Raw genomic sequence first — 24,237 nt, 5'->3', positions numbered from 1 at the left:
CGGCTCAGACAGCAACTTTCTTACTTCTCTGTTTCACTGCGCACATACAGTTGGAAATTGTTGGCTAATTTACTGTTTAACAATGCTGAGCATCTGATAGCCTTACTGTTTGTTTCACTCTTAAAGCCAAGCAAATATCAAATAGTTTTGTCCTTGAGGTTATAAATGAGTAGCTCAATTCTTAAGTCGCTTGCATCATGAACATTTTATTCAAGCTACTAGGAGATAATGACATTGAAGATCAGAAATAGAAAACTTTAAAATAAAAATAGCAATTGCTTTTGTGAGAATGATAGGTCAGAAGTAAGATAATTAGTCAGCAGTCTGAGTACTGAGTAACGGGATATACCTGGTGGCTCTGTTAAATGGATCTGCATCACTGTAATTAGACTAGCGTCTAGATAATCGGTTTCAGGTTCCTTAGTATAAAGCACTTCCACAGGGTATGTTCGGCCAGGGATCGTGAAGATAGGTGCCTCATAGAAATACTGGGAGAACTTAACTGCATCCAGTGTGGCTGATGTTACAATCAATTTCATATCAGGACGTTTTTTAACAGTCTAGAAAGGAAAAATAAGCATATGAGTTAAAAGGGTGAAACCTTTTCTTCACGGCACTGTTCTAATGAAATATATGTAACAGACAGGATTATTCATTGCTTTGAATCATAGGTACAGGAGTCAAAACTGCTAACTATAGAAAAAAGTGCTTCCACAGGATAAAACATTGAAAAAAAAATTGAAAAATTCTTATTGCAGCACCACTAATCTAATGGGCATAATTTAGCAATACAAGGATGAACCGAGAATATACTGAGCTATTAAATGCTTGTACATTTGAAATAGATAACTGACCGAGTTCAAGATTGTAATCTGATCAAGGTTTAGAGAAGGATCATAAAATCAAACTTCATTCAAAGAATTTAGAATGTCGTCTGAACTCCTTGATTAGATTAGTTATTTAAGTCATTTCTGCTGGCCATTATTCTGCATGTCACGTACTAAATGTTGCCTTTTGTGTCCAGTAATCAAAACTAACACCAGGGTGAAATACAATATGCACACAAATTGGTTCAACATGGGGCTGATTCAATTTGAGTTCTTTTGATGTGCCATTGCTCAACGTTTTAATGGCTTTGCAACAAAGAAAAAAATATTCAATGACAGCTTACCTTTTTCAGAAGTCCAAACAGGACATCAGTGTGGATAGTCCTCTCATGGGCCTCATCCAACATGATGATAGCATAAGGAGACAGGTCAGGATCTATTAGGCACTCTCTCAGCAACATACCATCAGTCATGTACTTTATCACAGTCTCTGGGCTGGTGCAATCCTCAAATCGAATGGTGTAGCCAACCTACAATGTTCAGCAAAAAGAGTGAATAGGAATGCTCTCTCACAATTCTAGTAACACACCTGCTCCGATCATCACCCAATCCTTTCACACACAGTTCAAAGTCATCTGGGCAGTTAGACATTATAAAATACACCTATAAATTGTAGAACAATCTCTCATGTTTCAGCAACCTTGAGGCATGAAAACAGAAAAAAATAGTGGCTGAAAAATGATTGGAAAGAGGAGCTGTAGTGGAGAAATATCACAGTAACCTGATCTACAGCATTAAATGCAGCACACTGTTCATATACTCAAAGGAGGTCACATTGTGTAGCTTTGCTAGAACACATTACAAGATTGAAGCATTCTCATGATTCAGCCTTTTCTTGCAGATTGTATATCAACTGAACCACTCCATTTTGGAAGAGCTTTACAATATACTGTAGAAGGTACAGGGCATATAAGGTAATAAATACTGTGTGTTATCATAGGAGTGCTTCTGAATACTTTTTGTCTATGTGAGTTGTATGCACATCATGGTCCTTCAGGAACATATTTAATATGTTCCTATAAAGTTCCTATACAGGCTTCAAACTATAGATACTAAAAGAGTGAGATTTAGAATGAAATAACAAAGCTATTGAAATGGCTCACCCTAGGTTTCCAGGCACACAAAGTTCAAAATTGGAAAAAAAGTTATTAAGAAATATATGCACATATGGCACTGATTTTCAAGGGCTGGGTTTTCCAGAGTTTGGGGATCTTGGGCCACAGTCAACACACTCCAGTTATCAGAAGAAACTTACAAAACTGAATTTGAATCTTAGCTCAGGAGCATAAATTATAGTTTGGAAAGATTATACATGATTTCTGAGGGGAAAATTAGGTCTTGTGGCTCAGTCAGTCACACCCCTGCCACTGAGCCAGAAGCTCTAGATTCAAATCCCACTCCGGCACTTGCTGGCCATGGAAGGAGCGTTCATGACAGATTAGTAATCAGCCTGCTAATCTTTCCAACACTTTTCCATTATTCCCCAAAAGGAGAAAATTGTGTGAAGATATGAAACAAAGGGGAAAATGGACTTTTCTCACACCATGCTTTAAGGTCCTAAATAAATGGTAGCATATAGATTTTAAAAATCATTTAAAAGATTGCTACATACTATTGCTTAAGCTAACAACTTAAATCTATTGTCAGCATGAACAGCAGCATATGACAACCCTTTAAAATTGTTCTTAAAAACGAGATACTAGCATTAATCTGGACAAGAGCATTTACTTTAGAATACTATTCTGCCATTAAATCTGAAACATGATTAATTAATTTCAACAGCTTACTGGTGAAAAAACCTTAAATTGAGAACAATGTTTAACTATCAAAAAATAAGATTTACAGCGGAAATAATATAAAACAACCAGGGAATTTCAGCTTACCTCTTGACCTAAACAGCAACCATACTCTTCTGACACTCTCTTAGCAACTGACATTGCAGCCACACGTCTTGGCTGCGTACACCCAATTTTCCCACGGGTTGTGTACCCTGCTTCTGCCAAGTACTGAGTGATCTGTGTAGTCTTACCAGAACCAGTTTCTCCGATGACAATCAGAACTTGGTTGTCATGCACAGCCTACAAGAAAGGAAACCATTTCATTACCAGAAATTAATTTTCAAAAAGGCAAGGCAGGGACATTAAGGTTGTGTTCAATTGCTAGTAATTGTAATTTCATTTTTGAAAAGCATTGCAATAAAGCTGTAACAATCTACAAAAGGAAAAGTGGAAAATGACAAGGGATTAGGTTGCAAAGTGTGCCTGAAGGCAGTTCATAAGGATCCCAGCTTATTACTTTTACTAGTACATCTGAAATAGTAAATGCTCACTTAAAATGAGAACGTTGACTTCAAAATGCAAGTTATTATTTACAGCACGGCATCATTCTGTGACAACTGATGCAAGAATTTAACCAGTTCTAACGAAAGGCACTAGCCTAAAAAGTTGGCTCTGTTTCTTTCTGCCTAGCCTGCTGAGTATTTACAGTATTTTCTGTTTTTATAACAAAGATTTAGTGCAATAGTTTTAAAATCAAATTAAAAATTATGGTCAACACCAACTCTAACACTACTTTATCTCTAAATCACACTTAATCAAACAACTGATTATTTCTACATGAAGCGTGTCGTTCGTACAGTGAAGTATTATACTTATTCAGAAGCCCAAGAAAGGATAAGATTTGCCTTTAAATACTTGACTGGAGTTTCCCATTAGATTTTAATTGTTTACAACATTAATAAAATCAAGATTTTTTTTCCAAATATCCTGAAAGTCAAGATTATTGTTTTCAAAATACCAAGTTTACAAAGCATTGGAAATCTTTGAATGTTCCTTGAGCTCGACTTCACAATTGAAACATTTCAGAATAAAATTTTTGCAGGTATTACTGGATAGAAAATGTCCAGCTCCATGGTAAATTTGGTCCATGCCCCAGTAAAACCCTTTGTACAAATTCACAACATTCTTTACCTTATTAGACCAAAGGAACCTTAATCAAACTGTCCTAACTGCATAGTCACAGCTTGTTACCAATACCAAATACTAAATACATCAACAGTTATGATTCTAGCTAACATAATCTGTAACTTCTTAATTCCAAGAGATTAAACAGATTAATGCTACAACGCAATGAATACAATGCTTTAGGCTGCCAGGCTATACACTGCACTGTGATAATTAACATTAGCACGATAGTACAATTTGCAAGTTCACACCCAAGATGCCTCATATAGGGACTTCCTACTACCAGGAGGAGAGGATATTTGCACCTCATGGTGCTGGTCAAACAGCAGCGTAAACAGATAACTAGCAAGAAGATATATACTGTCCTCTCAGCCAAGCAATTGCATCCATTAGGTTACTAAATACTTCAATAAAAGGGAAGTGGGCTAGAGAAAGAAAAAAACAGAATAATTGCCAAAACAGTTAAAATTTCCCAGATTGGGTGGCAGTCAGTACTTCAGTTACCCAGGAGTTACAACTGGTTTTAATCCTTCTAACTTGTCCTGGGTAACTAGTCTGCAAAGTGAGTCGGAAGCATCCAAAGTCTCTGACTTTAAATTGGACTTTCAGAGGATTCCAGATGCAGGGCAATTGCCCAATGGAAGTTTAAAGTTCCCAGGCAATTTCCGTGCAGTCCTTGCATGGGGACTTCCGAGGGGATCCCAGCACATTTTACGGGGTATGTCCCTCTGGGAACAGAAGACCAGGGCCATTGATATTTCTGCCCTTCCTTCAGTGTACTATAAATTTAATCTCAATGCTGTTACATCATTTCAATTCTATTAGGAATGACTATTCTTGAAAAAAAATGATATATATTTTAATGGATCTAATAGATGGTGCTGCTCACTGTATCAGAGCTCAATGTGGTACAAGATAGCTTGGAGCTATAACACTATCTAATAGCCCTAGCCTGCACCTACAGCATCTGTGGAATAGTTTACACGGAATTTCTTTTATAACTGATCACAGGTATTTTATATATTACAAAGTGTGATGAAAGAGAAACTTGTGGAAAAATAAATCTATAGAATATGATCAAAAGGTTTAGCATGCCTAGATATCAATTAAATGCAATTTCTCTTACCTGAACCAGCTGTTCTTTAAGTCTATAGATGGGTAGGCTCTCTCTCTGCTCAAGAATAGACATTTGAGTTTTACGACCATAGGATGCCTTGTTTCCTCCAAAGGCATGCTTCTTCCACTCAGGTATGTCTTGGGGCATCATTCCTATGCCCCTCATGTTTGCTGCAATCTGTCGCCCATCAACTAGAAAATAAAGCCACATGGTTTTGAACTGCCCCACAGTCTTTCAGGTGCTTTCTGCATTTGGTGTAACAAACATGATAATTTACTGCACTCAGGCTTAAAAATATCTTATTTGGGATAAGGAGAAGAGAACGAAAAGGTGCAATGAGCGTGGCACTTTTCTCTACACTAAAGGTCAGAGCTCAAATCTAGATAGACTAATGAGCTAAATCTCTGCTCTGTTTACAGGCCATAATGGTCTAAGTTGAAAACAGTACAGCCAGTTCCTAGTTTTGCCACAATACAAAACTGCCATTAACTTGAAAAAACTGATCATTTCATTCAAAAAGACTACAAGGTGGCTGCTGTGACAAACATGGCACTCAGACAATGGGGAGAGGTGTTCAGGTCTTAGACACATTGTTAGGACCAAGTATCAGAGCTTTGCTCTGCTTCTATCTCTGCCATATCAGGCCTGTGACTGTTTGATATTCAGTGTCAAAATAGAAAGTGTTCCATCCCCTAACAATAATGCTTGCAAAAGCAGAAGGTTCACACAAAAGGCGAAAAGAAGAAAGCTACAATATTTTTAATAATTCTTCAAATTAGCAACTTTAAACTAGAAAAGCATTAAAAATTACAATACGAATTTCTGAAAAACAAGATCAGCAGAAACAAGAAACTATTTGCAATCAATACCTTTCCTTCCCCATCCTCAGCATAAAGAAAATACTTCAGCCATTAACATACCATCAGGTAGTGGATCAACCCAGTGTTTATTGAGTCCCATTGGGATTGAATCCATTTCTGCCTCTCGCTGTGCTTGTTTCATCTCCCGCCTTTCTTTAGCCAGAGCGCTTTGCATCATGGCAGCCTGGGATAGTGAGCCATCAGGATTCTAAAATCAAAGCATAAACCAACATTTTAGCAGTTCAAGAGCAATGTTTTGAAAACATGGTACCAAATAATTGGGTACTGAAACTTTTCAAAGGCTTTAATTTAACACAAAAGCTAAGTCAGCAAATATGCCTCAGGAAGCAGCTTTGGTCTCACTCTCTGACTGTCTCACTAGTTTTTGATTTAGTGCCTGTACCTTCAGGATCCAAAGGAGTTCAAAGCTTCATTGCACAGATATATCCACTCCCCGACAAACAAACTCAAAAAGTTGCCTTTACTGAATAATTACAATGAGTAATGTATAATGTGTGGGCGTTTCTGGCTCAAAGATGAATTGCAGATTAATTTCTAATTTGGTAAATTTAACACCCCCATTAAAAGCAAGCAGCAAACATGCTTCAAGTGGAACACAGATTTAAAATATGTTTCACAAATTCAGCATAGAAAAATGCCAAAGAGACATCAACGGAGATTCTGGATTCATTAACTGTTTTACATACCTTTACTATTTTAACAGGGCTCATGTCCATGCTCTGCTTGGTATGTCCCCTGAGGAATGGAGGCTCTTCTTCCACTAGCTCTATCTCAAGGTCCTCATCTGCAAGACAGTTGACAACAAGAATCAATAACTCAACAGGCTGCATATAAAATATTATTGAATATTTCATATTTGATTTTTACTGTTACACAAATGTCCAGCATCTTAGCTTGATAAATTGACTGCTCTGAACCAATTCATAATACATAGAAAAGTACAAAAAAAAAGGAAAATCTTTATTTTTTATATGCAGCAAGTGATTAGGATCTGGAATGCACTGCCTGGGAGCGTGATGGAGGCAGGTTCAATCATAGCTTCAAAGGGGAATTCGACAAGCATCTAAAGAGGAAAACTTTGGACTGGGGGGAAAGGCACTAGCTGAGTAGCTCTTACAGAGAGCTGCCTTTATGATTCTACAGACAGAAGGTTGTGATTTTTACTGAATTAATCCAGTGTCTGGATACCACTGGGATCAAGTATATTATCGGCCTCTCCCTTCACGCACTTCATCAGCCACCTTTGCATGGCATAAAGCAGATGTGTGAAAACTCAATAAACCAACATTTGTGGGTCAAAATGGATTGGTTTTGGTTTAATTTATACAATGCTGGCAGCTTTGTGTATACTGACGTGTTTCGTGCCGTTGAACAATTTAAAAGTGATGAGTTTTTAAAAGGTCGAAAGAAAAGGGCAAATGTAACAACGATTTTCATATTAGTGAAAAACAAACAACATAACTATAGAAACAATGTGCAGGGATAATAGAAACAATGTGCAGGGTGTACGGGGAAAAGGCAGGGCGATGGCACTAGGTCGTAATGCTCATTTGGAGAGCCAGTGCAGACACGATGGGCCGAATGGCCTCCTTCTGTGCCGTTAAAATTCTGTGATAACTAACAATGTTTACGCATAAAATGCCTTTAACACAGTAAAACACCCCAAGACATTTCACCAAAGAGTGTTACCAAACAAAGTTTGAGGCCAAGCATCATATGAAGATATTAGGGCTGGGTGATCTCAAGAGATAACTATTAAGGAACATCCTAAAAGAGAAGAGAGAGATAGAGAGTCAGAGAGGTTTAAGTCAGGAATTCCAGAGCTTAGGGGCCAGCCATTTGAAGATAGTGGTGGAACGATGAAAACCTAAGCATAAAGTAAGCAAATACACAGCTGTAACTTAGCTGCTAGCATATTTTTTTAATCAAGGTGCTCAGTAGAAAAAAAGAACACAAGATTAGTCATACCTTCTTCGTCATCAACTTTAGGAAGGATGCCTGTTTCTTCATCAAAGTCAGGATACTCTTCTTTTGAGATAACATTTGCTGCAATCATCTGAAATTTTAATCATATATACAAAAAATAAATTAAAGCGCTCTACTTAACTTTCAAATGTATTGTGCATTCGTTGAAAAATACAATCAACTGATCAACCCTGATGCATGTGATGAATTAGTGCTACCTAGTGGCAGAAAACCACTAGTACAGGAATTTTACCACAGTTTTGCTCTTGTAAATGTAACCTTCTCTTGAAGTACCACACCAGTATTAGTTTCAGAAAACTGTATTAAAAATTCTCCAGTTTGCATTACGCTTAACATTTGGCAATTGAGAGAAAAAAGGAGAACAATGGAGCTCTGGGGGATACAGCAATGCACAAATCGGCAACTAAATGATTAAACAATAGGAGAACAGTGCCTCTGATTCCGTTTCATCTGAAACAGCAACCTGTCTTTTCTCTACAGATGACCATTGATATGCTTTATGCTGTTCAGCATTTTCAGTTTTTACTCTGGTAGATTAATCTGTGTTAACTGGCCCCCACCTGTTTGATCTCCCACTTCTCAGGATCGGAGATTTTTGTGAGCCGTTTACGTTCCAGTACATCGTCCTCAACCTCAGGGGTGTTCACCAATGATAGATTGCTGGGTCTGTCAGGGTTCCTCATGGTAGTTTCCTCGTTGTTTTCTCCGCCAACGTTTCGGCGCCGGTTTGGGTTTAGATCCTCTCCAGTCTCTTGATCTACATCCTAAGGTAGAATGTTAAAGCAGGAACAATTTTAGTTCAGAGCGAACCCAGCAAAAATTGATCCAACTGACCCCAAGCTCAAAATAAAAGGCTTTGCTGTTTGTTTCAATCTGACCCCATTATCGAGCCTTAACCAGTTTGGACCACGAAGTTTAAATTTTACTTTGAACAACTGCAATCTAAAATTCAATCTAAATTCACACTCTTTATAATTACCTTCATGCTTAAGCTTGTTTTGGACCCAGTGAATGATAACACCTTGATCTTAACTCTTTGACCTTTGCTAACAACGTCAGCAACATTGGCTACACGCCCCTCTCGCCTGAGCTCAGAGATGTGTACCAAGCCCTCCCAACGTTTTCTAAGAAATAAAGAGGAAACGAAAAAGCATTCGTTTATTGGTAAACTGAGAGTGAAAACATTCACACACAATTCCTTTTACATAGTGAATGAAGCATTTTGAAATAGAAATGGAAAATCTACATTAAGTGTTTTTTAAGCCAGTTACTTTAACGGATTCGGAGACACACCTGGGAAATGGCTGATATCTGAAACATCCAAGAAAAACACAACAGAGATAAAAATAATCAATAGGCAGGTTTTAGCTTTGCAGTTAAATATTTTCAAAAAACTTATCCATATTTAGAGGCAATAAGTACATTTAACTATATTCAAAGATTTTTAAAACTTCTAAAATCAAGCTTCAAGACACATGGGAATCAAGGACAACACCAATCCCGGGTAATGATTACAACATATTTATTTTAATTAAGGACAAGGAAGATGCTTCACACTTCCACAGTTTTGTTCTGTACTTCAAGCATGAAACTCTGACCAATGCCCCAATTAAAATAGAAATACCTCAAAAGGTTGAAAAAGTTGTCCAGTCTCAAACTAGTATTGTCCATTCTAAAATCATGTCCGTTTAATGAATTGGAACAATCAAACACTTTTGAAAGCATCTCAGCATTACAGAACCAATTTCTTTGATCTTATTAACTTCAGACATATCTATGTAGCCTGAACGGTCCTAATACTCATTTTCAAAAATGTATTTATGACCTATGTGGACTAACAGATAAAAGCAGTTTGATTATAATTTTGGAATGGAAGATTAAGCTTTTTGGTTTGAGTGCATCGGATAGTTCCTTAAGCCTGCCAGAACGCTTAAAGTGTCATTTCAGCAGTATATGTGGCAGGGAAACGTCAATAGCTTATGGAGCAAAAGCTCCATATACCAAGTGAGTTTTACAAACTACTTGGACAAAAATTAGAATTAAAATACTTAAGGAAAGCTTTGCTCAAATGCAAGAATCTAGTGCAAAAAAAGGTTTGAGAGCTGTTTTAGTAATATAATACTCTTTACTGGAGTTTATACATCAATACATTTTGCAACCTGTTGAATTCCTTCAGAATGCCCCCACCATTTCCTACACTGTGCACTTTTTATTTTGTGATGTACTGTACCTCAGACCTTCTAGCTGTACAAAGCATCCAAACTGCATGATACTGGTGACCTTGCCATTGTAGATCTCGCCCACTGATGGTTCCTCTGGTGGGGGCCTGTCTATGTGTCTCTCTTTCCTCTTCTCACAACTTTTTTCAGTGATTCTGACTCGATCTTTATGATCCCTGCTTGGACTCCGACTCCTGCTTCTGGACCGCCTGCTGGATTTACTTTTGTTGCGGTCTCTGGAGTGCGACCTGGACCTTGACCTGCGATGCCGTTTCCGGTCTCGGTCTCGGTCTCGGCTGCGACTACGGCTCCTTTTCTTTCTCTTTCCCTTTTCATTGGAGCTTTAGGAAAAAGAATAATTTGCTTTGAAAATTGCAGCGGTTTAAATAAATCATAAAAATGTTGACATCAGTATCATGAGATATACAGATGAGACAGGCCAGAAAAATATTAACGCTCCCTAATTTCAGTATCTCAATAGATTCCAGGGACTTTATTCCCACTACCAGTAACTTCATGTCAGTCGGATTAGCCTCATTGGGAGGGAAGCTTTTAGAAACAATTGTCACTTGGGCAATATGAATTAATTAAGGAAAGCCATAGTGGGTTTGTTCAGAACAATTGGCGTTCAAGTAACTTGCTGGAGTTATTTGATGAGGTAAGGAAGAGAGTTGATGAGGGTAATGCAGTTGATGTGTTTTATGTGGACTTCTAACAGGCACTTGATACAGTGCCACACAACAGACTTGAAAGGCAGCAAGTCTGAGGCCAACAGAGGATGAAAGAGATCTTAGGGGTTGGAGGGGTGGGGGTGGTGAGGGGGGAGAAAGGTTGCTGAAAAGGTGATGAAAGCCATTAGTTCAGTATTTTTTTTTAGTTAATTCATGGGGTGTGCGCATTGCTGGCTTGCCCATCCCTGATTGCCCTTGAGGTGGTGGTGATGAGCTGCCTTCTTGACCTGCTGCAGTCCATGTGGTGTAGGTGCACCCAGAGTGCTGTTAGGGAGGAGTTCCAGGACTTTGACCTAGCAACAGTGAAGGAAGGGTGATATGGTTCCAAGTCAAGATGGTGAGCGGCTTGGAGGGGAACTTCCAGGTAGTGGTGTTCCCATCTATCTGCTGCCCTTGTCCTACAAGGTGATAGTGGTCATGGATTTGGAAGGTGCTGTCTAAGGAGATTTGGTGAGTTCCTGCAGTGCATCTTGTAGATGGTACACACTGCTGCTACTGTGCGTCAGTGGTGGAGGGAGTGAATGTTTGTGGATGGGATGCCAACCAAGTGGACGGCTTTGTCCTGGATGGTGTCAAGCTTCTTGAGTGTTGTGGGAGATGCACTCATCCAGGAAAGTGGAGAATATTCCATCACACTCCTGACTTGTGCCTTGTAGATGGTGGACAAGCTCTGGGGAGTCAAGAGGTGTGTTACTTGCTGCAGGATCCCTAGCGTCTGACCTGCTGTTGGCTAGTCCAGTTCAGTTTCAGATCAATGGTAGCCCCAGCATGTTGATAGTGGGGGATTCAGTGATAGTTTTGCCATTGAATGTCGAGGGGCAATGGTTAGATTCACTCTTGTTGGAGATGGTCATTGCCTGGCACTTGTGTGGTGTGAATATTACTTGCCAAATGTCGGCCCAAGCCTGGATATTGTCCAGGTCTAGCTGCATTTGGACATGGATTGCTTCAGTATTTGAGGACTCGCGAATGGTGCTGAATATTGTGCAATCATCAGGGAACATCCCCACTTCTGACCTTACAATGGAAGGAAGGTCATTGTTGAAGCAACTGAAGATGGCTGGGACACTACCCTGAGGGACTCCTGCAGTGATATCCTGGAGCTGAGATGATTGACCTCCAACAACCACAACCATCTTCCTTTGTGCTAAGTACTAATTCAACCAGTAGAGTGCTTTCCCGATTCCCACTGACTCCAGTTTAGCAAGAGCTCCTTGATGCCACACTCGGTCAAATGCTGCCTTGATGGAAAGGGCAGTCACACTCACCTCACAGGTGATAAAGCAAACAAAGTTATGGAATGTACAACTAAGGTGCAACATAAGTGGAAGGAAATTGTGTCAAGGTTGTATCTGACCTTCTGGCCACTCTGGAGTACGATGGTGAAAGGCCACCAACCTGCAACGTTAACTCTGTTTCCCTCTCCACAGATATTACCTGAACTGCTGAGTATATGTAGCATCCACAGTATTTTGATTTTGTTTTAATCTGGATTGGTTCATATTTAGGAAAATTGTTGGCAGGAGTCCTCATAAGGTTACAATGCTAATTTCTGAATTTAGAGAGCTGAGCTATGGAGCAAGGCTGTCCAGCTTACAACTTTAGTCTTTGGAAGAAGTGCAGAAGAAGGAATAAAGGGACAGCTCGATAACAATCTTTAAGACTATCACAATATGAAGAATTTGGATCCAGCATAACTTTTCTGTCAAGCACAAGACTCAAAGAGCAGGATATCAAAGTTAGAGATATCAAAAGAAAATAGCAAATTTAACGGCATTGTTTTTGCTAAGAGACTGATCAGTGGTAGATTTTCAAGAAGAATTGGATAAATTCCCCTTAGGAAAGGTAAACAGATGTACAGTTCTGGAATTATAGTAAGGAAACTGATGGAATGATTGAAAAGAACAGGTGAGATATAAACCAATGTTCTTCTGCTCAAAATTTTACACTTTTACTTTAAGGTCATACAGAAAGCATCATATGGTCAGAGAAGTTACACCATCATACACCATTAAACTACTTGTGTAGGGGAAAACACAGCAACTCTTCCTTCTTCACATAAATATACCACAGCTTACCAATTTCAAATCTGTAAAAGGAAAGTGGAAACAAAAATTCAAGACATTTACCTTCACCTGGACAACATCTAGAGGCACAGGTTTTAATTAAGGATATTTTGTCATTTTTGATAGTTTTATTTTGAATTTAGTATTCATGAGGCACTACGAATTTAATAACTAGGATATTACAATGCACAGGATGGCTGTTGCGTTCACCTACGAAACAGTGACTTAATTCAAAGTAATTTATTGTATGTGAAGCACTTTGTGATGTTTATTAGAGATGTGGTTATGCACTATATAGACTTAACAACATTTTCTATGCTATAACAAACCCAAAATACAAAATTGCATTAACACAAAAGGTTTTATTGCTTTCAGTGCAATAACTTAAAGGGGAAAGCGGACCAAACCAATAATCAAAACACCAATAATGAAGTTAAGAAAAACTTATTAGAAACAGCACACATCATAAACTTCAGCTAAAATTATGCTTTGAAATTTCTGTCACATTGTAAAGTAATCTGATGTTACTCATTTCTTATGCTCCATTATCTGTTGCAAGGCAACGTCAACAATAAACTTGTTATTCCCCACCTACTTGAAGCTCCCATTCCAAATGAAAGAGGCAATTGGAACTCTGCCTTCTCATCCTCCCAAGGGTTCAATTTTTCATGGGCAAAGATTTATAGGAAGATGGTAACTGAGTTCTTTTCTACACATTTGCAATATAGGTATATAGATCAAATGACAGCAATATTTCCTACACAATTTTGCTAGAGTCCTTTTGACCCATTGTATTTTCAACAGCTTCTTGTGATATGTCCCTGAAATTCTGTGAAGCAGATTACATAATTCAGGCTCACATCTTGTCAATTTAAAAGTACAGAACCGATCATAAGCTTTCTCAACCAGGTCACAGTGTAAGTATGCCCTCTTCTGGTCATTATTGGGGGTGGCATGCACAGCATTGCAACCTACTGAAACATTTTTCTCATGTAACTCTCTCTCCCCTCACAACAAAAGTTACAAAGTCTATCAAGAAGAAATCCCTCTCGTAAAAATCTGTAGATGCCAATCAATTCAATGCTAGACTTGATGTATTACTGTGTTTCATCAGAAAACCTGATATCAGTACGGTCTAGTTATCCCCAAGGCCAGAGCCTTCAACCATCACCTTTTTATCCTACCAAAAACCTACTACACCTACATAGTTTTTGTTTTCAAAAGAACAAGAACAAATTTCTATTAATGAGTTTAAGCAACCTTCCCAAATAATTTAGAGTCAATTATTCTTTGTGAAATTACGGTTCTTTAACTGCACAATTTAATACTTTTATAAAAAATATAATTACCAATTAAAATCAATAAGCCATAAAATACAAAATATTCTCCAATTTCAATAATCAGACATTCAGTGGATGATCAAAATTTAAGATCAAATTAAACATGCTCCATTGATTAAGGTATACTTGATGTTGAAGAAACAAGAGGTTGAGATATCACATCGAAAGAGCACGCTCTCCTATGCACCTTCTCTAGTTTATGTAACAGTAGTTCATACAGGGTAGGACTACTCATGAAATTCTAGATTTTGTGACATCCTTTAAACCATTCTCATATATTTACGAATAGTAGAGCTGCTTTATCAAACTACTGGTTTAACAGGAGATCAATCTTCTTGGAAGGATGAGGACAAGATGAAATTGAAAAAAGAGTCATAAAGAAGGTACCTCCCTGTACTGTCAGAAACAAAAAGCCGATACCTGGCTGAAAAGACCCATTTGGATAACAGGATCCTTCCCAGCCAGCTTTCCCTGACCCTGGTGGGATTCAGAATCCTCCTCAGACCTGAATGCCAATCTTGGGGCTGAAATGTAAATATAAAATTCAATATCATTGCAACTCAAGTCCCAGATTAAACCTATTCCACACCAAATTTACTGGCAGACATCCAGCTCAATGCATATTATGCTGTTGACTTTGTTGAGGTATAGTTCCATGGATATTAAAAGCTTCCCATAGCTTGACTGAGTAGCCATTCATCTCTGAATCTAGCATCAGCAGAGTATTCTTGCATCGAGGGCATCACAGGAAACTCGGTCTGGCTTTCACCTAACACACACCTTTCAGCTTTAGTCACTGGACAGGAATCTGAAGTGGGAACCCTGGCTGATTTTACCCCTTCCTTAACCCAGGATTCAAAGGCCAAAGGCAGTAGCCCTAGTGCTGCCCAGCTGAGACCAGGTCACTCAGCACTGGCCTGTGTATCCTATTACCAGATCAGGTCGTGTATTTTTCCACTCATCTATTAAAGATGGGAAGTTACCAAATCACACCGAAAGGAAACTGTCCATTGCATACCTGCGCTTGCTACTCTTCTTAATATCATTCTTTGAAGGCATCAGGGCCTCAAGCTCCTTCAATGCATCTGCAGCTACTTTCATATCATCTTCATCCAGCAAAGTCTGCAAAACAAACACTGGGTCGGGTTTCAATCAGGACAATTAACAAGTAGCAATTGCCATTCTGGAGATATGTCCACACAGTAACTCATAAATGGCTTTATGAAAAATAATACAAGAGTTAAACATGGAAACAAGTCCATTCAAAGACTGAAGAATGGTTTGTTGCCTGTACATTGTGATGTTGTCAGGGGTTAGATGATAGAGAGTACTGATTCTCGTCAAGGGCACATACAGTACTTAAATGATTCAGGAATATCCAGCAAGACAGCTACCCAGTTTCTGCAGTAATACTGAATAAGTTCAGTCAAAAATAATGGAAAGCTATTTCATTTGACAATACAAATCAGGGAAAAGCAACAAATATTTTGATATACTTGTAGTGGAATTTCGGAGGCTTGGTGCCTCTAAGGGCACCATGTGTTACTGCAGTCTTTCACCTAATGGAGTTGATAGTAATTTAATAGGTAAACTAAAGCTATATTTGTCAGAAATTAGAAGAATGAAAGGTGATCTCATTGAAATATCTAAAATTCTTAAAAGGGCTTGACCCTACAAATGTTTTGAGCTGTTTCCACTGGCGGGGGAGTCTATAATTAGTGGTTACAGGTGCAGGATAAAGGATCAGCCATTTAGGACTGAGATGCAGGGAAATTTCTTCACTTGAAGGGTACTGAATCTCTACACCAGAGTACTGAGAGATATTCAGTCATTGAGTATACTCAAGACACAGGTCAATGGATTTTTGGATACAAAGGGAATTAAGGGATGTGGAGCTCAGGAAGATGGCACTGAGGTAGCAGTCACGATCTTATTGAATGGCGAAAGGGTTAAGTGGTCTACTCCTGCTCCTGTTTCTTACATTCATGTGATAAAGAAGCCATTTAGAAACCCAATGCAACCAAGCATATCCTCAATCAAAAAAGATGACTTGAAAGCATTATAATGGGCACACATTATATTGTTGATACTCAATCAACCCCTTCAAAGTAGGTGAGAAGGTGTTCACATGGTGAGTTACTCGAGGGTGGATCAGTACAGTGCAAAGGGCAGAGATGAGAAGAAATACTGAATGCTGCAGATGAGATTAGTTCTGATGAAAGGGAATACCTGAATGGTTCATGTGTCCTTTCGCTTTCAGATACTGACTGGCTACTTTCCAACATTTCTTGTTCTGATTTCAATGCAAGACTGAAAGTGAGCCTGTTCAGCAAAGTTATCCTCAACTGAGTGTCAAAGGACATTTAGGAGTTAGAAAAATCAGCCATAGGAACAATCAAATTTCCCATTAAGGCAACGGGAAGCAAAGTAAATGCAGAACATACCCTAGAAGGCGGGTTATCAGGCAGACAAAGGGCAGGGAACAGATCCTTCATTTTCTCCTTTTCTGATCTTGGTTTAACTGTTTCAGCTGCACAAAAAATATTAAAAGACAGCAGTAAGGATTTACATAAATACATAAATAAGGATAAAAATGAAACTAACACTTAAGCGGACAGCTCTTTCAGAGAGCCAGTGCAGCTATGGTGGGCTGGATGTTCTGGTGTGCTCTGAAATTCTATGAAAACGTAATCAGCTACACAGATACAACAGGTGGTGGCATATTTCTCACCTTTGCTAGAAGTCGATGGCTTGGCTGGAGGTCGCATAGTCTGTATTAGACGTAACAAATTGCTGATGAGTGAGTCCTAGAAAACAGCAAAAAGCAGGGCAAACAATTTAGAGTACAAAATAAAATGAGGTACTCGCAAAGACCTACAACATTTATTCCTATAATTTGCATGACAATGTTTAAACCGTACATCTGGTCGTATATGGAGATGTGGAGGTGGGAAAAAGAAATTTCCGTCTGCTTCTGGACATGTGGAATTTGTTTTCGGAGCAAAAGAAACTTTAATTCGTAAATTGTTTTAAGCGACTTTGACATTAGGAGTGTCCTCTTTTTAATAAAAGGATTGACAAGAATTATGTGCAAACACTGCAAAGTCTTGCAGTGGGTTCCTCGAACAGACATTGAGTCCTTTATTTGAAATGCAAAGGGGCTAATGCCTTTTTTGGGCCTGGAAGCTGCACGCTAATTTTCTGGCATTCACCAATGTGGTGGATGGCATACTTCTAGCTCATAATCAGAGTGCACTTCCTGCCCACCAGATTGGAAGCTTAAGAAGTCACTTAGTGTCCAAAAAGGGTGCTGCACAGCCAAATATCTAGGCCTATGAGTCAGCAGCTTCGGTGGAGGGCTTTTTTTTATTCATTCATGGGATGTGGGCTTAGTTGGCTGGGCCATCCCTAGTTGCCCTTGAGAAAATGGTGGTGAGCTGCCTTCTTGAACCGCTGCAGTCCATGTGGTGTAGGTATACCCACAGTGCTGTTAGGGAGTTTTGAAAAGGATTTTGACCCAGCGACAGTGAAGGAATGGTGATATATTTCCAAGTCAGGATGGTGAGTGCCTTGGAAGGGAACTTCCAGGTGGTGGTGTTCCCATCTATCTGCTGCCCTTATCTTTCTAGATGGTAGTGGTTGTGGGTTTGGAAGGTGCTGTCTAAGGAGCTTTGGTGAATTTCTGCAGTGCACCTTGTAGATGGTATGCACTGCTGCTACTGTGCGTCAGTGATGGAGGGAGTGAATGTTTGTGGATGGGGTGCCAATCAAGTGGGCTGCTTTGTCCTGGATGGTATCAAGCTTCTTGAGTGTTGTAGGAGCTGCACTCATCCAGGCAAGTGGGGAGTAAACCATCACACTCCTGACTTGTGTCTTGTAGATGGTGGACAGGCTTTGGGGAGTCAGGTGATTTAATCATCACATGATTCCTAGCCTCTGACCTGCTGTTGTGGCTACAGTATTTATATGGATAGTCCATTTCAGTTTCTGGTCAATGGTAACCCCCAGGATGTTGATAGTGGGGGATTCAGTGATGGCAATGCCATTGAACAACAGGAGGTGATGGTTGGATTCTTTCTTGTTGATCACTGGAGATGGTCATTGCCTGGCACATGTGTGGCATGAATGTTATTTGCCACTTGTCAGCCCAAGCCTGGATATTGTCCAGGTCTTGCTGCTTTTGGACATGGACTGCTTCAGTATCTGAGGAGTCACAAATGGTGCTGAACATTGTGCAATCATCAGTGAACATCCTCACTTCTGATCTTATGATGGAAGGTCATTGATGAAGCAGCTGAAGACAGTTGGGCCGAGGACACTACCCTGAGGAACTCCTGCAGTGATGTCCTGGAGTTGAGATGGCTGACCTCCAACTACCACAACCATCTTCCTTTGTGCTAGGTATGACTCCAACCAGTGGAGAGTTTCCCCCTAATTCCCACTGACTCCAGTTTTGCTAGGGCTCCTTGATGCCACACTCGGTAAAATGCTGCCTTGATGTCAAGGGCAGTCACTCTCACTTTGGGATTCAGCTCTTTTGTTCATGTTTGAACCAAGGCTGTAATGAGGTCAGAAGCTGAGTGGCCCTGGCGGAACCCGAACTAGGCGCCAGTGAGCAGGTTATTGCTAATCAGGTGCTGCTTGATAGCACTGCTGCTGACTCCTTCCATTACTTTACTGATCTTCGAGAGTAGATGGATGGGGCGGTAATTGGCTGGGTTGGATTTGTCCTGCTTTTTGTGTGCAGGACATACCTGGGCAATTTTCCACATAGCTGGGTCAATGCCGTTGTAGCAGCTGTACTGGAATAGCTTGGCTAGGGGCGCGGCAAGTTCTGGAGCACAAGTCTTCAGTACTATTGCCAGAATATTGTCAGGGCCCATAGCCTTTGCAGTATCCAGTGCCGTCAGTCGTTTCTTGATATCACGTGGAGTGAATCGAATTGGCGGAAGACTGGCATGTGTGGTGCTGGGGGCCTTCGGAGGAGGCTGAGATGGATCATCCACTCTGCACATCTGGCTGAAGATTGTTGCAAATGCTTCAGCCTTATCTTTTGCACCGATATGCTGGGCTCCTCCATCATTGCGGATGGGGACATTTGTGGAGCCTGCTCCTCCAGTGAGTTGTTTAATAGTCCACCACCATTCACAATTGGATGTGGCAGGACTGAAGAGCTTTGACCTGATCTGTTGGTTGTGGGATCCTTTAGCTCTGTCTATCACTTGCTCCTTTTGCTGTTTGGCATGCAAGTAGTCCTGTTTTGTAGCTTCACCACGTTGGCATCTCATTTTTAGGTTTGCTGGTGCTGCTCCTGGCATACCCTCCTGCACTCTTCATTGAACTGGGTTGATCCGCTGGCTTGATGGTAATGGTAGAGTGGGGGATATGCCAGGCCATAAGGTTACAGATTGTGTTCAAGTACAATTCTGCTGCTGCTGATGGTCCACAGCGCCTCATGGATGCCCATACTTGAGATGGTAGATTTGTTTGAAATCTATCCCATTTAGCTCATTGGCAGTGCCACACAACACGATGGAGGGTATCCTTAATGTGAAGGCTTTGTGCAATGGGAATGCATATGAGGAATTTGGGCAAGGGGCCCAGCCAGCTCCCATAATTTTCCAAACATTAATGTAAAATCTTGGGGGTTGCAAATCTGGTCATCTTCCCTCTATGTTTACACTTCTGGTACGTGCCTCCATTGTGCAAAACTTAACAAAGAAGCACTATGTTGCAAATTTATCCTGTAACGTGTTTCAGATGCTGGGAATCTAAGCAAAGTAGTGAAATAAGTCCACCTTCCTGTCACAACAACCATAATGTAGGTCAGCAAGCAGGTTAACAACTTAGATCAAGTTCCTTTGCTCGTACTCTAGTTCTATCCAAAACATGTATTTGTTGTTTTAGATACTAACTGACCTTCTGCATATTTCCAGCATTTTTTATTTGCATTTCTGATCTCTTCCATTCACAGTTTTAGAAATGTTTCTTTATATCAGTTGTGTAAATTACACACTTGAGCAAAGAAGAACTTATGTAGAAGATTCTACAGTCATGAAAACAGCAGGCAGTAGAAATGGCATGCGATGAGCTAGTTAATAAAAACACTGAGGTAGAACCATTTAGGAATGACCCCTTCTGCTCAACTCTTGAAAAGGCTCTATTTCAGACTGCTCTTACGTTCAGGCAGCTTAGTTAGAGGTAGCATACTGCGATAGAGGAGAGCCAACAAATAGACTGATTTCTTCAGCCGCCAGGTTACTTTTTTTTTCATTCTTTCATGGGATGTGGACGTTGCTGGCAAGGCCAGCATTTGTTGCCCATCCCTAATTTCCCTTGAACTGAGTGGCTTGCTAGACCATTTCAGAGTGCAGGTAAGAGTCAACCACATTGTTGTCTGGAGTCACATGTAGGCCAGACCAGGTAAGGACGGCAGATTTCCTTCCCCGAAGGGCATCAGTGAACCAGATGGGTTTTTACAATTGATGATAGTTTCACAGTCACCATTACTAAAATTAGTTATCAATTCCAGATTAATGGAATTCAAATTCCACCAGCTGCCGTGATAAGATTTGAATCCATGCTTTAACTGGGTCTCTGGATTACTAGTCCAGCAACATTACCACTATGGCACCATCTTCCCCACTTTGAGGGGGCTTTAGAAAATATATCTGATCGCTTTGGTAAAAGTTCCGATGAAAAGTCACAGGCCTGAAACATTAACTTTTATTTTCTCCCCACAGATGCTGCTAGATCTACTGAGTATTTCCAGAATTTTCAGTTGTTATGCATATCAATAAGGTTGAAATTGGTATTCTCTCTCTCTCTCGACCTTACCGTAAACTCAGCTCCATTCTTCACCAGTGCTCCTTTAAAAGTATCAAAAGTAATATTCTTCTCAGCCAGATTAATGATAAACTCAGCTGGAAATAGAAAAACAATGGTACATTAAGAATAAAAGCAGCATTTTCATGTTGCATATAGCTCATTGCATAAAACCAAATACATCCTTGCATAGGAAGTGACAAAATAATAATCATGAAACAAATGTTAATGATTTTTACTGATTCAATCACAATATTGGGCCCAATGAAAGGATTCATTCGTGTTACCCATTTCAGGACTTTGAGGTCCCAAACCACGTTACAGCGAAGTAAGTACATTTTTGAACCACAGTCATTGTTATTATGCAGAAAGGTGGCAGCACACAGCAAAATTTTCACACAGCAAAGTCCCACAAACACCAATGAGATAATGCCCAGTTAATATGTTAATGAGTTGCTGCAGTACATCTTGTAAATAGTACACAATACTGTCATTGTGCATCTGTGGCAGAGGGAGTAAATATTTAAGGTGGTGGATGGGGTGCCAATCACTGACAGTTCTGTCCTGAACGACTTTACAATCTACTGGACTCGACATTAAGTTCAACAACTTCAGATCATAACCATTACCATTTTTTTCCAGACAGCAGATGCTGATAATGGTTCTGCTGTTGCCATTTGCAACGTTTTTTGACTCATCTTGTTTCTTTCCTTGCTCATAATCTGCAAACCTTTCCAGTTCTGGAAGGTCATCGACCTGAAACATGAATTCTGCTTCTCTCTCCACAGATGCTCCAAAGCCTGCCATGTATTTCCAGTATTTGATATTCAATAGTCATGCTTAATAACACAGGCACTCTAGACATAAAGATTCTTATACAGATTTTTAGGATGTGCTAAAATCTAATAGGTTTCAAAAATAAGAGGAACAACAGGAATTGCTCTTCAGTGTCAAGATGTAGTAACAGTCTTTTACTGATTGGCAAAGAGAATATCTGGAAAAGTTTGTGGTGACTCAACTCTTACTTACACACCAGGAAGCCTAACAGCAACACAGGTATTCAAACATTCCCTTTCTATGCCAGTTCAGATTTTTTTTTGCTATATTTCCCTCCTTCCCCACCCACAAGTTGTTGTAACAGAAACTATTTGAGAGAATCTCGCCTTTGACACATACAAAACAAATGTTTATCTTCAGGGGCTATTCAGGAATCAGTTGCTTCACTTGCATTCTTTCCAGATTTTGTTTACTAAATGAACAAACAATCTGAGTTCTTAAGATGTTCATTGCACAGCCAATATTACAAAGTGCTGGGCATGAGATTTTTGATCAAGAGCGAATCAGAGATCACAAACTGTTCAGTTCTGACAAAAGGTCATTGGCCTAAAACATTAACCCTGCTTCTCTCTCCACGGCATTAACCCTGCTTCTCTCTCCACAGATGCTGCCTGACCTGTTTAGCATTTCCAGCATTTTCTGTTTTTGTATCGCAAACCTCATTTGGGTTACAGCTGTACAGCATTATCAATAAGAAACCAGTAGCTCTGGAATACACAACACAGGCAGTAAGACCTTGTATATCCTAGCATCTCTGGGTCACAAATCATACTCTGGCTATTCTCCATGCCCCAAATGACTATTTTACATTAGGAAAGTACAAAATAGCACTTTCCCTTAAGGTATTCTGTCTTTTTAATGTTAAAAAAGTGGTTCAACAAATCACCAGAATGTTTTCAACCCAGCACTGTACTCCAAGCACAGGCCGTCATCAGGAACTTATCTTCCAGTTCATTTAATAGCAGTCTGTAGTCAGACCATTTTTAAAAAATTTATTCAATGGGCACAAGTATTACTGGCAAGGCCAGCAGTTTTAGTCATTCCTAATTGCCCTTCAGAAGGTGGTAGTGAGCCACTGCCTTGAACTGCTAGCACACCCACAACGTTAGGAAGTGAGTTCCAGGCTTTGACCCAGCAACAGTGAAAGGAGTGGCATTATATTTCCAAGTCAAGATGGTGCATGGCTTGGAGGGGAACTTCCAGGGCGTGGTGTTTCCACGAGTCGGCTGCCCTTGCCCTCCTAGGTGGTAGAGGTGACCGGTTCATAGTTATGTTTAATGCCAAGGTGCATCCACAGACTCTTTGCACTGATTGTGTGTGATTGTGTGTGTGTGTGTGTGTGTGTGTGTGGTGGGTGATGGGGGCGGGGGGTGTGTATGTGGTGGGGGGGTGGAAGCAAGAGAGGCTGCAAACATCAGTACATGGAGCTGGGGTTCACTTTTTCTTCAATGGCATGGATTGGAAATAGGAGGAGCCAGAAGTATTGGGGTGGCCTGGCCGCCCACGTTTCTTACCCAAGTCCTTGTCATTGATGCCCAAGTGGTTGTCCAGCTCAGTGCAGACCTTGGACACCAGGGACAGATACTCAAGCTTACTGAGCTCGTCCAGCGCCATCTCCGCCATCCCGAAACTCCTTTTACCAACAGAAGCCCGGAAAGAGATTCACCCAAACCCCAAAACTCTCGGTAAACTGGATCAAAACAAACGCTCTTTCAACAAGCCAGCAGCACCGCCACCATCTTCACGCACGCCGGTCACCTTTCACCTTTTCTTGTTGACGTCAGCGCGTCGCCGCGCGCGAACCCTCTTCGGCCATTTCCGGAGGCTCCCGGGCGGCGAGTTCCGTGCCCGACCACCAGGGGCCGCCCTGGACCAGAGCCCGAGTCAAGTCCCGACACAAAGTCATGTCGCCTGGGACTGAACAGGGAAGTTCCAGGAAACTCTAGGGTTCCAAACACTCTCACTCAACAGGGCAACACTGCAAAGGCGAGGGATCTAGAATAGAAAAGTCAGGAACTATTGAAATGCAAGTTCGTTAGCAGTTTAAAAATGGGATATAAAAGATGGGATGTATCATGTGGGAAAATGTGAACTTGTCCAGTTCAGCAGAAGATGCAACAAGCAGCACATTATTTAAATACAGAGAGATTGCAGAACTCTGTGGTACGGAGGAATCTGGGTGTCCTGGTACATGAGTCACAAAAAGTGACTATGTAGGTACAGCAAGTGATTAGGAAGGCAAATGGAATGTTGCCGTTTATTGCAAAGGGAATGGAATATAAAAATAGGAAAGTTTTGTTACAGTCGTACAGAGCATTAGTGAGACCTCATCCAGGAGTATTGTGTACAGTTTTTGGTCTCCAAAGGATATAATTGCATTAGAAA

At 40.3% G+C, this 24,237-nt stretch overlaps 1 protein-coding gene across 3 annotated transcripts in view; it reads right to left on the bottom strand.

The window, feature by feature from the left end:
- Positions 1-23,611, bottom strand: part of dhx8 (DEAH (Asp-Glu-Ala-His) box polypeptide 8) — a 45,301-nt gene extending 21,690 nt beyond the window's left edge. For all 3 annotated transcript variants that reach the window (XM_041173510.1, XM_041173511.1, XM_041173509.1), the window contains exons 1-15: positions 23,367-23,611; positions 21,028-21,113; positions 16,922-16,997; positions 16,635-16,720; positions 15,209-15,312; positions 10,065-10,394; positions 8,814-8,958; positions 8,395-8,598; positions 7,817-7,904; positions 6,535-6,632; positions 5,888-6,035; positions 4,977-5,158; positions 2,771-2,965; positions 1,172-1,357; positions 350-560 (exon numbers count right to left, since the gene is read on the bottom strand). In XM_041173510.1, coding sequence (XP_041029444.1) covers positions 350-560; positions 1,172-1,357; positions 2,771-2,965; positions 4,977-5,158; positions 5,888-6,035; positions 6,535-6,632; positions 7,817-7,904; positions 8,395-8,598; positions 8,814-8,958; positions 10,065-10,394; positions 15,209-15,312; positions 16,635-16,720; positions 16,922-16,997; positions 21,028-21,113; positions 23,367-23,475 — 2,248 coding nt within the window. In that variant the 5' untranslated portion in view covers positions 23,476-23,611. The remainder of the gene's footprint in view (positions 1-349; positions 561-1,171; positions 1,358-2,770; positions 2,966-4,976; positions 5,159-5,887; positions 6,036-6,534; positions 6,633-7,816; positions 7,905-8,394; positions 8,599-8,813; positions 8,959-10,064; positions 10,395-15,208; positions 15,313-16,634; positions 16,721-16,921; positions 16,998-21,027; positions 21,114-23,366) is intronic.
- Between the last annotated feature and the right edge of the window lie 626 nt (positions 23,612-24,237).

The sequence above is a fragment of the Carcharodon carcharias genome, chromosome 23, assembly GCF_017639515.1.
Source record: "Carcharodon carcharias isolate sCarCar2 chromosome 23, sCarCar2.pri, whole genome shotgun sequence".
Classification (NCBI taxonomy): Eukaryota; Metazoa; Chordata; class Chondrichthyes; order Lamniformes; family Lamnidae; genus Carcharodon; species Carcharodon carcharias.
The sequence above is the reverse complement of the archived record's forward strand: the minus strand, read 5'-3'. Positions and strand labels throughout refer to the sequence as shown.